Below are 17,058 nucleotides of genomic sequence, written 5' to 3' on the forward strand. Positions count from 1 at the left end.
AGTGAATGGATGGGTCTGACCTTGCACTCCTGTGAAATATTAATGAGATGAAAGGGAGATATTTGACTAATAAAGATTTGGGCATATTTACTGTCCCTAACTGCAACAAAGCAGCTTTTGTTCTGCCAAACCCCAGCATTCAAAAGCTGTGAGTCAACCCCACCCCTCAAGTTTAAGTCTCGTATTTTTAATTCAGCCAATAGATACAAGGCTCATCACCTCCCGGGCTTGGAGGCTGCAGCATCATGCTTAAGTCTCCAGTGTTAGCCATGATGGACTGGCCTTTCTTTTTCTGCACACACCCCTCCCTGGGGGATGTGGAGATTTTAACCTGTTTAAACAACTGCAAGTTGTTGGGGTTATAAAAGAAAAAAAAATCCACTAAGCATTGCAGTGGAGTCTGGAGACCTGATAGTATTACAGGGCAATTGCAGGGCAACTCCAAATCAACGCTGTGTTTGGGCTGCTGTACGCTGAGTTACTTGGCTATTTACTGTGAGAGCATTTCATTTCAGGGAATGTTTCAGGGAAAACGAGCAGGAAAGCATGACAGACTGCTGCCTAGCAAATCCTTCTGCACTGTTCAAACACAGTGGCAAGTTTCAGAGGTCCCTGGCTCAATGTTCTGCTGAGGCTGCAGATCTGGCTTTGTCCAGACAGACTGATCTCCCAGAAGCACAGAACTGTAGCTCTCCAAAAAGCAGCATCTGAGAAATCAGAGACAGACTGGGGGGATAAACACCTCCCAGCTACATCCAAAGGAAAACCTGGTCTGCCTACATCAGCCCCAAATAGCATCCTGAGATGAGAGGCAAGCACTCACTTACATCCCTTCCTCCCCAAACGCATTGCTCAGGCAGCGAGAGCGAACGCTGTGATTTGCAGCGGTGCCTCAGCTCCTGCACAACACAGCGCTGGCTCCTCTGTGGAAAAGCAGTGGTGCCTAAGCTCAGCGGATCAGAGGATAGACAGCAGAGCAGGGTGAGAAACCGAAGCGCTCCCTCCAGGAAAAGCAGCACGCATGCAAGTAAAGCACAGCTATCCTCACTGCTGGCAACAGCGGCATCTGTTCCGTTGGTGCAAAGCTCCTAATAGCAGCAATCTTGCTTTACTTGTTATGCAACTCGAAATCTAATGAAAGGCCAAATATAGCTGCTTTTAAAAGACCGCAGCAGATAAATAGAGCAACAGCTCGGGAAATACGGTTGACAACTCTTTGAACATCACTGTTCAGGAGGCTGCAAGGAGACACGGGAAATGCAGGTAAGATGCTCTCAGGAGGTCTGAATTCAGTTATCCCCTCTGGAAGGACTCCAGTGTCTGACACCTCTCTTGCAATTCCCCATACAAAGGCAGTGAGTCATTTCACAGAGATCATACATTTGATGACCCAGTATCACCAGTTTCAAACAATAGCCATGTCAGAAACCTGAGGGCTGGCAAATTAGGTGTCCCTGAAAGAGCTTGTCAGCATCATCATCATAACCTGCAAGCTATAAAAGGACTTTTAATAACAGGGCTTCAACTCTGCCTGTGTCCAAGACATCTGCAGTGCTACTGACCCACCGATAAACAGCACACCACACAGAAATATGGGTGCTGATCCAGCACAAGGGACACCCCAGGTGAGGCACCCTCTGGGACAGCGGTCATTCCAGCCACTGTCACCTCTAGGTCAACTGGACAGACATCTCAAGGGTAAAATAAGGATGGCCTGGAGATGTGAGCTGCAGCCTGGGACTTAGCAGAGGAGCACCCCAAACAGGGTAAGTCCTTCTGCCTTCCAGCTCTTCAGGGATCTCTCCTGGCATGGAGAGGACTGCAGAAGAACTGCTCAGGTTCCAGCATCTGAACTACTGTAGCAAGGCAGATCACAACATGTACCCAAAATAGACAAGAGAGTCCCACGTGTTAAAACTCTCTTTGGACTTGCAGGTCTGGGGCAAGCTTTCACCCACAAAAAGTGTAAGCAGTCAGCAGTAACCTGGACAGGAAAAGAAGGGTTTGCTCTAGTAAAAGCTACTGAATTCTCCAACCCAAGTCTGACATGCTCTGAGCATAGATCACTCATTGGCAAGCCTCAGGCCCTCACAGTGATGCATCCGCCATCTAGGAGTACAAACATATGGAAAGCTTTCAGCCCTGGTAAGCAGTATCTGACAGCCTGGGAACCTACAGCTGTACCGCTTCTGAGGGTCCCACAAATCCAGGTGTGTGAAACGATTCCCTGCTTTTCTGCTCCCTGCTGTGGGTGTGTGAACCACCTCCAACATAGAGGGACACATTTTTACTCCAGCTGGACTGCTCAGAGATGAGAGATGCCAGTTAAATCCTCAGCTGCATGTTCTTGCACCATAGAGCCTTCATGATTTCACCCTCCAAGCTAGATTTTGTGTGCTTTGACATAACCAGCTCTCTGCAGGGGTTTGCCTGGTTCTTTATTTGAAAAGCAACTGCTTTTCAGCATGGTTAACAGTATTTTTCTACTTATAGGTCTGCTAGGCTTTTTACTCATTAAGTACTTCAGCATTTGCAGTGGTGGGAGCATGTGAGCTGAACTGATGCTGTGACACACTGTGGAAATGAGTCCCCTTCTTTCCCAGCCTGCCTCCAGGCAGTGTGACCTACATGTAGGCACTTAATTAAAAGGCACAAATGTATGCTGTGAAGTGGGTTATTTACCTAGGACGACAGCTGTATTTTATGGAAACAAATTAAAATGTACAGACACCCTACAAATCCACTGACAAGCACCTGGCTACGAAATTACTTGGACTCAATAGCAGAGCTATCAGCAGAGGAATGCCCAGACTCCAGACCCCCCCAAACCAGGACCAAGTTATCAAGATGTTCAGCCCTAAATTAAGCTGAAGCATGTTAAATAGAGAAGCAAGCTCGGATTTAGTGACAGCTCAGGAAGAAGAGGTGACAGTATATGATCTGTAAAGAGCATTTTTACATAAAGATAAGCTCATGCTGAACCCTCAGTGAACAATATTCTTTGCTTACAACAGTGAAATGCAGTAGGAACATGGGAGAAGGATCAGATGAGATGCTCCGCACATCCAGAATGCCCTGATGTACCTGGGAGGAAGCCTGTGGCTGCAATGGACCCTCAAGTGGAGGTGAAGCTCAGTTTAGGCATCTGCCAGTATTTTTAGCCAAACAACACATTTAATTCTTAGAACTGAGCAGCAATTACCTGCATTTTGACAGCAATGACCCCAGAAATAAGCTCCTTATCCAATTCCTTTAAGACTACCAGTTTCTTTAATGTCAAGCTGCATAACCTGCAAACAGGAACAGAAGAGAAACAGTTACAATCATGCCTGAAAAAGAAAAAGCTCTGAACAGCTTTTACACACAGCAGTATCCCAGTTCGAGGGCGAACAGGCTCCGGACACAAGCCACACACTGATACAGACATGAAGACAGCAGGAATGTGTGAGGCTTCCCTGGCTTTTCAACCTGAATTTCTCCAACCTTTCACAAATACAAGGAGGTGGACAGGAGGTACATCTCTCTGATACAGACTCATGGCCACATAAGAGCACCTCACAGCACGGACTTCAACCCACCACAGCCTGGGAACTCTCGCTCTGAGTCAGACCAAAAGCTTTAGGGTCAGAGGAATTAAATTCCAGCAATATAAAAGCACAGGGTCAGTCTAATTTTAAACTTGTCTACAAAGCTTTCCTAGATTGTTGGCTTTTCCAGTTTCAGGCTCTTGGCTCCCACAGATCTCACTCCCACCTCCTCTTTGTCAACCCAGCATTCTCCTCCTCACCCCCAAACAAAAGTGCTAGCAAGTGGCTCAGGCGTCTCTAATGGGAAAGAAAAAAAAAAAGAAAGGAGAGGACTCAAGCAGTGCCCTCTGGCCCTGGCGTTCACATGCCACACATATGCAAGTAAATCACATTCTTTACCCAGGCAATGCTACATTGTTCTGGTTAAAGCTGTTTGCACTTCTGCCTTCCAGCACAGAGAGCCTGGGAAGGGATAAAGTTTGGACTAGGTGCAGCCAAGTTAAGGCTCTGAGGTAATGGGACTGCAGTACCAGTACTGTCACAATTTCACAGAAATTACCACCAGCTGGTCTAATTAAGAAGGCACACCCAGAAACAAACTTCAGGGAAATATCAATCTGAAGTAAAGACAGCTCAGCCTGAGGAAAGCAGAGGCCAGAGAAAGTTGCCAGGTGGGCTCTAGTGACTAGACATCAACCTTCACGCTGGCCAGGACCTGGCCCTGCCTTTGTGTCAGGTCCCAGCCCCACAGCATGGGCATCTTTGGTCTCTGCCATGGGATGTTAGCAAACCTCAGCATGGCTACTCTTAAACCCACTGCAGAGCTCTTTCTCCCAAATAAAGCGTAACATCAGAGCTGTTCATGAAGGGGCCGAGTCCAGAAGTAGATGGGGAGGGAAGGGTTGCTGATGCTGGATTTTGGTACACACCCAGGTAGCAGTAGCACAAGTGCCACTGACTGAAGCCTGCACTTGAACTACAGGACTCCATGCTGGTGCCAGGAACCCAACAAGTTGCCAATGCAAAGGTGACTTGCACCTCCAGTACAACCTTCACCACAGAGGAAGCTGAAGCATTGCTTTGTGTCTACCTTCTAGCATTGCAGCAATCAGCCTGGGTGCAAAACTGCAGGAGACACACAGCTAGAGGCTGTTCCTGACAGGAGCAGTGTCAGATGTTGAAGTAACTGCTGCCTGCCGCATCCAGGAATGCCTGTGGCCCTGCCTGAACTCTGCTCTCTCACGCAAGGCTAGGAGCAGGGAAGAGCCAGTCTTAGCTCTTATGGTCTTCACTCAAGCACCTCTCCAAACCTGCCGTTGCCAGCCTCTTCTCCACCCCAGCCCACGCTATCTGCTCTCCCTGCCCGTTTGCAAAGCACTGGTTCCTGCTGTCAGCCCCCCAGAAACCAAGAGAAAGAGAACTGAAAGCTCTCTCCTTTGTAGAGTTTTGCATCAGAAGACTGCACAGCCAGAGATGCTACAGAAATTACAAGGAAGGTGAAAAAAACAGGTCTGCCTGCGCCTCCATTCCCCCCGTCACACCACCAACAGCTGTGCGCAGTGTCATCGAGACAAACGTGCTAAAGCGTGCGAGCCTGGAGGCGCTGGGTGCTGGAGGAGGGATGGCAGAAGCGGGCAGGACAGCTGCAGCTGCTGCTGGGCTGGCGGAGGGGAAACTGAGCACGCTTTCACCCACGGGCAGAGCCTCCCCCTGAGCAAAGCAGGGGAGCACAGGCCAGCGCATTCAACTGCAAGCGCAAGTGTCCCCGTGCATTGGAAGTCAGGTGAAGCTGCATCCCTCAACCCGGAATGCAGGAGAAGCCACGGACCTTCCTGCCACATCCTGAACAAAACAACAAGCAGACCCTGAAGCAGTCAGGCCAGGATCTGGAGGAAGGAGGCTGTGATGCCATTTGTTTTCTCTGTAACACTGTAGCTGGAGGACAATTGTGCTCAGCTTGCCAAAACCCACAGAGCTCGGGCTGGTCAGGTGCTGAGAGCAGAGGTAGGACAACACACTGGCATTGTCTCAGCTGACAGGCAAGGAACAAAGGCCTTTTCTCTCCGGCCCGAGCTCGAGGATGAAAAAGGTACGGGAAGAAACAATGGTGTTCTCAGCACACGCAGCAGAGCACAAGGAGGGCGTTCTGTTCTCCGCCGGGCATTCCTTCAATTCATCATTTATGAGCTTTGATCAAGCCCTGCGAGGCACTTGCTGCTTGGAAAAAAAAAAAAAAAAAAATTAAAAGCCTCCTTTACAGTGATCAGAAAAACAAAAGCAGTTAAAAAAGACACAGGACACATCTGCTTTCTTTATCCCCCATTGCTGGACTGTTGGTACTAAAAGGCGCTTCACACAAAAAACAGTGAAATGCTTCTATTCTTCATCGGGGGGAAATAAAAATCAGACAGAGTTTAAATCCCACCAAATCACTCTTACTCTCAACACACTTCTTGTTCCGGGTCTTCAGTCTAAGTTTGCAGCTTACAAATCAAAGCAACCTTCAGAATATGTGGCAGAAAGGGGCCATACCTTACTCAAATAATCATGAAAAGGCATATTCGAAGCATGTCACTGCCCAGAGACAGCATGGTGCCCCTGTGGCCAGCAGAAGGATCCTGAACCACTCAAGACCTGCAGGTAAAGCAAGGATTTGTCAGCCATAACTGCCTCTGATAACGGCGGCACCTCCTTCCATACACTTATCTTTTGCTTAGGTTTTGCTGTACTTCTGTCAAGTCTCAGGGACCAGGAAGGGGACTGGTCTCACAAAGAATTTCTATCAACAAGCCTGTTAAGATTAAACATTAGAAAGAAAAACAGGACAGGCACAGGTGGACCTGGAAAGAGCTAAAAATAGAACAAGGATACACTTGGAAGTTTCTAATACATACAAGATCTCTGTGAACACAGGCTAAATAACCTAGAACACACACACAAGAGGAACTGAGGAAGCCTCAAGTCTGGAGCTAAAAGAGCCTGAAGTATTTTGAGCAGCCTATAAAAAGCCTGGGACTGCAACACAGGAGGTGCAGACAAACCCTGTCTTTGCATGTTTGTTTCAGCAGTGACCTATGATTGCGCATGGAGAGTTAAGCTAGCAAGAGCACTACTAAGTTAGCCAAAGCAGTGTTAAATAAGGGCAATGGAAACCTGAGAGCCAAGATTTCCACCCTTTTTTGAAGGTTCATAGTAGATGTCCCTGCTAGGAGCACAGCTGGGTCCCACACAGCAGCAGGCAGTGCCTGCTGAGGAGCTTGTGTCCCCTCTGGTCACACACGTCCCCCCATGGCGAGGAGGCACAAGGTACTTGCCCGACCCCATTCTCAGGTTAACAAATCATGAGACAACTTAATGCGTTCTACAAGAATAAAAGTCTTCATCTTTTTACATCACTGCTGCAAGAACACAGTTTTCAAGAGGAAACCTGGACCTGACCCAATGGTTTCGACTCACCCTGCTAATGCAAGTTGCGCTAAACAGCTTCATTACCAGCTCTTTGCTCAAGGAGGCAGTTATCTGGAAAGAACATAACATTTTAGTAACCAAGATCCAGCAAACAAGTGCAGAACAACCAAATAAAGTGTTGCATTCTTTACTCACTGGATGTTTTGCTTTTGCATCTGTCTGAGTAGGAAGATCAGGAAAATAAACCCCCTCCAAGAAAGAGTCTGCCTCCCTGAATTAAATGTCTGTTTCTCCACAGGGAGCACAGTAATTGCACTGAGACCTCGTTCACGCAGAGATAGTCGAATCAACAGGAAGGAAAAATTAAAAATTAAAGACCTGTATTTTAATTAAGCCCCGTAGAAGTCAAGAATAATAACATATGCATCCACAGCTACAGGGGACTCCAAGTGCAAGATGGGAGCTGGGGCAGGAAGACTCTAGCTCACTACACAGATACCCTTTGTCCAGGTTAAACGCTGTGAAGACGTTGTTCCTAGAGAAAGTGTTTCATGGCAGAAGCACTCTCCCCTCCAAGGTCTGTAAACTTCAATCAGCCGATGGCTATAAGGAATTGGTCTCCATTTGGTCACTGGACAGTTTCACCTCACCCAAATTATTTCAGCCTCCTACTCCAATGCATTCAACCTCAACTCTTGAGTGTTTTGCTCTGAGCTGACACCGTACACCCAAGTCAGCCCCAAAATAAATTGCGAGCCACTTGAAGGAGAAGTGGAGGGAGACACCCGCCTACACACACACTTGCCCAGACAAACAGAGCCATTCTGCACATAGCTACAGGGGCGCCTGTGCAGGAGAGGCCAGAGGGAGAAACCCTGCACAGCATTCTTCAGAGACAGCTGCTTAAGTTAGGTATGAACACATGCATGCATTGCATGAGCAGTTTCTTATGCCTGCTTCACACATGCCTAGGAAGAAAAAACCACCACATGGATGTACTCATTGCTGCACTTACATGCTAAAGGCAGGGCTCTGTACTGGCCTAGGAGAGTTAGCTGGGGCAGAAAGTGGGGGAGATGAGCTGTCCTCTAATGTCACTGAAGCATCAGAGTGGGGCCTCCAGGCGAGGGTAGCAATGGTAGAAGCCACAGGAAGAGTGCTTCTTTACTTTCCAAAGCTTATGAGCCAATTCGCTCAAAATGATCTAATCTCAGTCTCTTTCTCAGGTAAACTCCAAGGCAAGAAGAGATTAAATGATGAGGCAGGGGTCAAGTGCCCCAATTTCTGTCATGCCAGAAACATAACCTGAGTAACTTGCAAAAACACAGTAGTCCTGTATAAGTCTCTGCTTACTCTCCTTCATTCACACTTAGCACCAAGCTAAACGGCAACCTTTAGACAGCTGTTCTGGCTACAGATCCATTCAAGTAAGCTTTAAGAAGCCAGGAAACAATTGCAGAGTAAGTATTTTCATTGTTGTTCTCAAGGATCTTGAAATCCTCTTCTCAGTATTAATACAGAGAATTAAGCTCTTAAGATTCTAGAGACCAAGATCCATAGAAATGCTGTAGCAAGCAGGTCTCATTCAGACAGGTAAGAGGATGGCAGCTTATTTTATGCAACAGGCTCTACCCAGGACCTCACAAGGACACACATGCATAGCCAGACACTATCCTTTTACAGCTGAAATACTGTCCTGCTCACTTCAAATATGTTACAAATACACCTGCTCCAAACTGAACATGGAAAAGGGGTGGAGGGGTCAAAATTTTGCAGACCTGCATTATTTTTAAAAGATCTTAGAATTCTGCATGGGCACATTTGCTATTTGAGGAGCAGCATGCAGTTAATATGACCAAGGATTAAAGCACATCCGAGCTTAGTTACCCCAATACGACATATCCGTTGGAAAATGCTGAGAGATGTCTTCCCTCAGTGGGATAAGACATTGCCCGCTGGCTCTAGGGCACTCGCCCAAGGCAGAAAGGGATCAGGATCCCTGCAAGCCAAATAACCCTGGCTCACAAAACACAGAGTTTACATATTCCACTGGCGCTTCTCCTTTCTTAGGACTTCAGTAGCCAGGAAAGAAAAGGGCAGTACTGAAGAGCAGAGATGCTGGTGAAACCCACAGGGGTTAAAGCTGTATCTCCACAGCTCCACATACTCTTCAGGTAGTCAAGCAAAGTTTCTTGTGAAAGCTGGCAGCTGTGTCACACCATATTCTGACTACCTGGATGACACCTGATGCATTCCAAGTCACAGCAGCAGGAAATCAGCCTGTCAGCAACCACTCGCCTCCAGGTACATGCTCTGAACTGTGCTACTGAGAAACAGCAGCTTTTTCTCCCCTTAAGAAGTCATTTCAGTGAGAGCAGAAGCAGTTCTCTTCACACACCTGTTGACCTCAGTCAGGACCTGAGTTCTTGTACACACTGCTATATATTTGGCTTCTCATTCTTCATTTTGATGGTTTCAAATTCCTTTACAGGATGACTTAGAGGGGAAAAAAAAAAAACCCAACACTAAACCAACCACAAAACAGGGATTAGGTCTGTTTCTCAGGCAATGGAGTCCAAAGGAGTTAGGCGAACTCGCCTATGCTTTCACATCATGTTGCCTACAAAGTCAAGCACAGGCACAAGTCTAGTTAAATACACCTCTCCTGGTTTGTCTCTTTCAAACCCAGCATCCAGGACACCAGGACTGCACAGCAACCTGGCACCAAAGTGAGCATCAAAGAAAGAGCTTATGGTACTGGTGGATTAGGTTTGATCAATGTTTTTAAAGTTCTGAGGCAATACGAAGGTGTTTTGTTAGCTTTAAAGACAAAAGTCAACAAAAAGCTTATTCACGGTTGAGGTTCCTTTGACAGACCATCAGAATTACATTTTCTATATTACAGATGACACAAACACTGATATTTGTTGTATTAATTTAGTAATAGCTGGAGTAACCAGAGACACCACCACCAAGGAACAAGCAGCAAGATTGAGACAGGCCAGGCATGGCCACATCCATCTGACCAAAGGCCAGTGGTAGCCTTTGCTCTAAGAAGCTTGCAGAAGACACCCATGCACTGCGGCACAGCCTCTCACCCCGAAAGCCTCGCAGCACTGAAATGCCTGTCTCCCATTTGAGCACCTAAAGAGAGCAGTCAAAGTAGCACATGTCAGGGAGGGGGAGTCTTTAGGATGGGGGCTGCTCAAGCCATTTCTGTAGCTAGGGCTTCATTTCTCAGCTAGCCAGCAAGAAAACAAAGGCACAACCCCCTAAGCTTACGCGAGGCAGCCAGGGTGGAGGGCAGCTCCCACCACATGCCTTACAGATTGGCGCAAAAGCATATACACAAATGAGCAAATGAATCACGCCCCAAACCAAAAGGAGACTCTGGGAGGAGGAATGCAAAAGCAAATTGGGGGGGTAGGGGATGAAGAGTCGAGACCTTCACAGCTGGAACAAACCCAGCAGCCCTCCCGGCCCTGGCTCACCCGCTCTCCCTTGCACGCCTTCCTTATGCAACCTGCCCTCTCCTCGCTGGCCCCCACCCCAGACAGCAGCACTTGTCACACTGGGATAGGCTATTCCAGGCATGCTACAGGAACGCTCTCCCTGCCTGCCAGGAGCCCTTCCCATCTGCCCCTGAACCCTCTGGGACTAGCGGGAGCTGCACAAAGTAGCCAGCAGATAAGAAGGACCATCGGAGCTAAAGGCTTCCTGATCTGTCCACAGCTTGCCGCCAAGCACGGAGCAACACATCTCTGCCTTCATTTGTACCAGCATCCCCCGCCCAAGCTGAGAGTGCTACAGCTGGCTGCAAGAACAAAGACAGCACCCAGCCTTCCAGCACACACCAGAGGAAATCCTTGCAGTGGTAGCTAGCTCTGTTATACAGGCACCAGTCAGTGAGACGAAAGGGTTAAAGAAAATGCCTCAAGGCACATGTTTTCTCCAGCATGTGCCTTGCCTGGAGGATAACCCTCACTCTCTCCCACCACACCCATGCCTCAACCCTGAGCACAGCATCCCCAAACGCAGCAGCAGCAGGTTGGGAGCTGTAACGTCTCCACAGCAACTAGGGATGTCACAGCCCGCACGTCACCAGCTCCCCACAACCACTCAACAAATGAGACCAGCTCCTCCAACAGCCTGCTTGGTCCTCCCCACTCCCCTCCAGAACAGTCTGATGGCAAATCTTCCTTCACTACTGTGTCAAGAACTCTGTTCTCCAAACGACCCCTTCCCCAGCAGCTCCCCTGCCCCGTTCCAAGTCTGTACGCACTCGGCAGCAAGGAGCCGGCGTGCACCTGAGTGCAGGCAGATTCAGAGGGAGGTCCTGCACCAGCCACTCTGGTTTAGTATTCAGCATTTTCTTTTCGATAATAGGAAGCATAGGTCTCCAAGCGCTCTTGCACTTGACTACTTTCAAAACACTAGGTGCTATTCTGCTTTTTCGTTCCCACTGCTGAATGGCCCACAGCGAGAGCTTGCTGCCCTGCTCTCTGTGCATTCCTGTTAGCCACTTGGTGCTCCAGGGAGACACTGCAGCCCCAGCCACAGCACCTACTGTCCCTAAGGCCTGCAAGTCATTAGAGGCCAGGGCTCAGCCTGAAATATCCTGATCTTCTCCTTTGTCTGTAAATCAGCCCTCAAAGGACCCTATTAAGGAGAAAAAACTATACCAACAGGAGCCTTGACTTCAGGCTCATGTCAGAAGAGCTTGTAATGAAGAGCTCAGTTCTGCTCAGGTTACCTGTCACTGTGATCTCTTCATCACAAGAAATCAGGACTTGAAGCCTCCAGCTAAGAAAGCAGTCAAGGGAAAACAGATGGGTTTTTGGTGTACCCAAATCCAGGCTTACTCTCAGGGCATGAACAATTTGCCATGTCTCTGCCTTATTCCTCTCCATTTCAACAGCTTCCATGACACCTTCTGATGCAGAGGCGAGCTGAACAGCCTGTCACTCCAGCGACCAGACAGGCTCACACCATGGGTCGCATCAAATTACTTCTCACTCAACCATCTCCAAACGCTTCCCAGTTCCCGAGCAAGTCAAGACACGTGGACCTCCCAGTCAAAGACAAGATCCTGATGGCGTGTAATTCTTAAGACTTGGTGCTTCTCTGAAAGACAGCCACCTTACATCACTCTGAATAAACAGACTTTCTGAAAACCGTTGTAGGAGTTTTTTAAAACGAATTTTGGAGGTGGGGTTTTGTGTTTGTTTTTAGGCTCACTTTTCCCTTGCTGGCCCATCTGGACTCAAGGCAGCAAAGCCAGAGCAGGTGGCCCATTTGTAACAGACCATCATTCTGTAACCTTGATTTAAAACAGTTGCATCAAGTGCCAGATGAACAGGGTTTTGTTTGTGAAGTTTGCAATACGGCCCAAAATAAACAAGATGGGAGAACCACACAGGCACAATTTAGAGCCCAAATGGCTGCTTGCTTTTCTACCGAGAACTCAAAATGTCCTGTAAGGGTAAAGGCAGAGGGGCCAGCAGCAGCGAAAAACATTTGTGAACTTTGATGGTACGTTTGGTATTAACCAGCACAGCAATCAAATATGCAAAGCATCTCACTGGCGGGCTTGCTTTCAGAGTAGAAGAACACTTCCCGGATCCCAATGCTGTTCTCATTGCAGCAAGTTTGTCAAAGCCTGCCATTCTGGCCCTGTTCCACATTGACATGTGCAGCCAGCCACCCCAATACCTCACAGAGCCAATGGCCTACATGGTTCCATTAACTGCCCCATGTTTAATCCTGGCTCTCCCCCCCCCCCCCCCCCCGACTCCAGAGATGAATGGGATGACAGTAAAAGAAATACCAGAATTTGTTACTCAAGCCAGAAACATAATTTTTTTGCACAATTCTCACTGTGCAAAATGAGAACTAGTTAGCACCCCAAAGTATGATTCCTTTCCAGCACGCAGAGGTTCCAAAAATACAGCACTACCAACCTGAACTACAGGGAAGGAGTAGCAAAAGGAAAGTTGCAACTCCAAACCCCAATGTATTCAACAGCATGTCGGAAGGAAGGTTACGAGAACCACCAGCTCTGCAAAGAGCAATTTCTGCAGCTGTACCAAACACCCTGCATGACACATGCAGCACCTCAGCCGTTCGCTCTGACAGCACTGTGGCTGGCACACAAGCACCGAGCCCCTCCGAGCCCCACAGCACCGGCTCATCTGGGCACAGGTGCTTCAAACAGGGGACTGACTGCAGTGCTGACAACCAATTTGCTCTCCGGCCACAACTCAAAGGCTGTTTCCAAATCAAACACATTAAAAGAGTTATAAAAGGAAGGTTCTTCTTTCCCAGAAGCAATTATTTAGATTTGAATGGTGCCAGTTTTTACAAGGCAACAACACACAGCTGACAAAGCAGCCTCCATCAGTGCTAAATATAATTCACAAAGAACTCCGGATCCTGCCACTAAAGCTGGAGAACTCTATTCAACATTAAACACATTGAAAACACTGGTTAACATCCCTCAAACTGGAACAAAACATCGAGAGTAAAGCAGCTGAAATGTACTATCCCTTGCAGATTTGTCTCCCCAGAAAAGAAGAGGGAAACTTAGAGGAGCTTTGCAATATTAACAGTAGTCAAAAAAGGTCTGAAAAGGCAAAATTGTTCAGCACTCCTTGCAAGGAAAGAAACGCCTCTTGATGCTTTGTGGTTGAAGCCGCATTGTGCTCCAGCACCTATTCCTTGCATTTCTTACACCAAATATTCTGGCCAGCGCTTGCTCATTTGCACATTGTCTGCTGGAGTGCTCAGAAGAGCACAGATAAACTGGAAAGGAAATCACCAAAGAACAGGAATAAGGAATCTAGTGAGATTCTAAAAGCCAAATAGTTAACCACATCACCCAGGTTGATGCAAGAATGAGATGGCTGAAATGAAACTACCACCACTACTGACAGGGATGGAACTTCAGCAGTAATCAGAAGCAATGCTTTTAGCTTCCAAAACCAGCCAAACTGAAAAGGCTTACAGAGTGCAGTGCCTAGCCTGCTGTCAAGCACAGCACAAGCTCTCCACCAAAGGCCTTGAAAACTACAGAACCCACCAAATAAACAGAACTAATGAACAGAAACTAGGATCTCCTGTAGTCTTTAAAGCTGACCCATGGAGGTTACTTTACAGCGGCAGCAACAGCAGATTTTGCATTGACAGAGGCTGCATGAAACGTCTTCCCCCCCTGCTCTGAGGAGATACCCGAGCAGGAAGGAACCCGCATCACCAGGCTGGCTGTATGGCCTGAGGGACAGACCGGAGATGCATCGCCAGACCTTGCAGTGGGGTTGCAAACAGCTCAGGTTTTCAGTGCACTTCTGATCTCCTCTCAGTAAGAGCAGCTGCCTTTAGGGAAACTCCCAGTCTCCAGGTGATCTCAAAATGTCTCTCAACACCACTTTAAAAATGTCTCCCATCACCACCACAATCTTTCTCTTCACATCTAAATATACTCTGTATGCTCTACTTTAAAGAGCCGCTACTAAAAAAGAAAGCACTGGTTTGGAAATAACTCAGCACAAGGTTTTCTATTTGTTTTATTTTCTGTAAAAACCCCTCGTGACTGAGATTTCACTGCATTTCTCATGAAAAAGCGAGAAAACCTGGCAACTCAGATTTGTTTACCATCTTTTCTGAAAGCTTACATCACCTTTAAGTTTATCAGGGAAAAAAGGAACCACGACTTTTACTAACGGAGTCCAGAAGAACCACAAGTGCCAAACACTTGCAGTGGTGGGCACAACACAGTGATTTGCTCCAGAGAAACATTTGCATTTCCTTAATACTCTAAACCTCTTCAGCAGCTGTCAGAAGTGGAGCTGGCAAGCAGAGATTCAATATTATTTAGATACTACATTTCTTCAGCATCATTGCTAGTGATATTTCATTCTTGAAAGCAATAAGGGAGCAGCAAAGCAAACCAAATGTCTGAACTTGTTAATTCAATTTGTCAAGAATATTTATTAAAATATCAGAGTGACCTGTGTAAACCAACAAAACAGTAAGATGTGATTGACACAAGGTGCTCCGAGATGCTGGTCTTCACTGGTTGGAACTTATTTCAGCCCCCCATAAGACTTCTAATGCTGAATATATACAATAAAACAAAAAGTAATTTATAACAATCATAATCCACTCAGTCCCCACAACCTTTCATCAGGTCTACAAGCTCCCACTGAACCCAGATTTATCAAGATAAACTACAGATGCTCTACAGAATAAGGAGATGGAGGTAAATGAGGCATGCACAAGCACAGGCCAGATACGAGGTGGCTCTTCCTCAGCATGATATTAAGGTTCACTGCTGGTAGGGATTACTGAGGAGTCTATCCAGCATTAAGATAGAGTTACTCCATTTGTGAGGGGGATCACACCATTAGATCACACACGGACACCAAACTCTACAGCCAGACCAGTCTCAGCTCCCTGAAAACATTCTCTTCTAATACCTTTGCCTGATGCAATCAGCTAACACTCACATGACGGTGATGCTAAGAGCAAGGAATAGGTATCAGCATCATTTTGTGGTCAGCGCTCCTGTTTATGGACGAGACAAGGAGCATCCTGAAAGCAGGTGCATATACTCAGGCTGTCAAAAAGCATTTCTGTCACAGAAACAGTTCACGATCATCAGTGGGGATGAGACACAGACAAGTACCACAGCATTTTTTCAACCATCAGGTTGGGATTTATCCTTAATTTTATGTCCTCCTCAGAAAACCACACTTGACCTCTGATTTTCACCACATGACTACAGCTAATACCAAGCACGTCAAACTTTGCACCCGGGCCTATGGCTAGTCATACATTAAATGTACTTACGTACATTATATGTTTCTGACTGCTGAGATTTTTCACCAATAGCCTCAAATACACTAACAGATAAATTATCTACTAAACATCACATTTTTTTAAAGCTATTAAATGTTCCACATCTAGCAGACTGAGCTGTGATTTAAAACAGTGATGCAAGAAATTCTCTGCTGGGGTACCTGTAAAACATTAAACCCCCTTCTCTGTGCCCATCTGTTACAGGGCAATATAAATCCACCAACCCTCATGTTCTTTTCCTTTGGAGCCTGGGTACTTACACTGAAGCCACGATGAGAGGGGCCATCCCTACCTTTTCACGTCTTACAAATAGTAGAATAATGCCTCCCATTTTAAGATTTTGTATGCAATTTGCAAGAAGTCTCCCAGGCCATGATGTGGCATGATAGTCAGTACCAAGGCAGTCAAATCCATGTCTCTGAAGAAATCGTATTTTCCTACAGAGAGAGAACAAGAAGAGTGTTTTGAGGGCTCCCACAATCCTGGTGAGCCAGAGCTCTCCAGAGAGCCAGAGTAGATTTGCCACCACTCCCCAGGTGTTTCTTTTGAGCCTTAATTTCCACCACTGTGAAGCAAAGGTCAGCTCATCAGCTCACAGCAAGCACCTCAAAACCGGCTAAAGGGAAACCCTGGAGCCAAAGAGAGTGCATGCTACAACTGTTTCACTAAGAGATTTGCGTATGTTTTATATATGAGAATTCTGACCATACATAAATGTTCATATAACTACAAATTACTAAGTCATTCCTCTGTTTTCACACCTGAATCAGCAAGAATGCTGCAGAGACAGATGGCCCCCCATGACTGATACTCAGCTGGGTCCTGTTTGCAGATGTACCATCTCAAACACAGCTTAGATTCTACTCAGAGCAGGTCCTCCTGGAGGGCTGGTGGAGAGTGTGAATTCACTCACAAGAGCCCAAAGTTACTCATGCAATAGTTTAGAAAATCTGGTGATCATTTGGAACCAGGATAGCCCAGGAGACTGTCACCAGGAGCAGCAGCAGTCTGCTGGCAGAGGACAGAAAACAGAGGAACAAGAGCTAGAGAAGGAGCCTGAATTCACCATTCAAGAGACAAGAACTGTGGGGGACAAAACAAATAGTTGAATTTCTAGAGATTAGAGAATTGTTCACACTAAGCTACACCAAATTCTGCCTTTAAACTGGTACAAGCCTGTGATGTCTTGGATGTCAATAAATTTATTTTAACTTACCTATAAACAGACATTGGTTCATGGCATGGTTGTGATTCAGTCAGCCCCATA

General features: G+C 46.8%; 1 protein-coding gene across 10 annotated transcripts in view; it reads right to left on the reverse strand.

The window, feature by feature from the left end:
• The window catches only part of PACS2 (phosphofurin acidic cluster sorting protein 2), an 82,883-nt gene that overhangs the window by 50,741 nt on the left and 15,084 nt on the right, over nucleotides 1-17,058 (reverse strand). For 9 of the 10 annotated variants that reach the window (XR_012624172.1, XM_074832822.1, XM_074832823.1 and 6 more), the window contains exon 2: nucleotides 3,203-3,290. Coding sequence is in view for 9 of the 10 variants with exons in the window: in XM_074832822.1 (XP_074688923.1) it covers nucleotides 3,203-3,290 (88 nt within the window). In the remaining variant the exon portion in view is untranslated. Of the gene's footprint in view, nucleotides 1-3,202; nucleotides 3,291-16,083; nucleotides 16,229-17,058 lie in introns of all 10 variants that reach the window. The other variant, XM_074832821.1, reaches the window with a different exon arrangement.

The sequence above is a fragment of the Strix aluco genome, chromosome 8 (genome assembly GCF_031877795.1).
Source record: "Strix aluco isolate bStrAlu1 chromosome 8, bStrAlu1.hap1, whole genome shotgun sequence".
Lineage (NCBI taxonomy): Eukaryota > Metazoa > Chordata > Aves > Strigiformes > Strigidae > Strix > Strix aluco.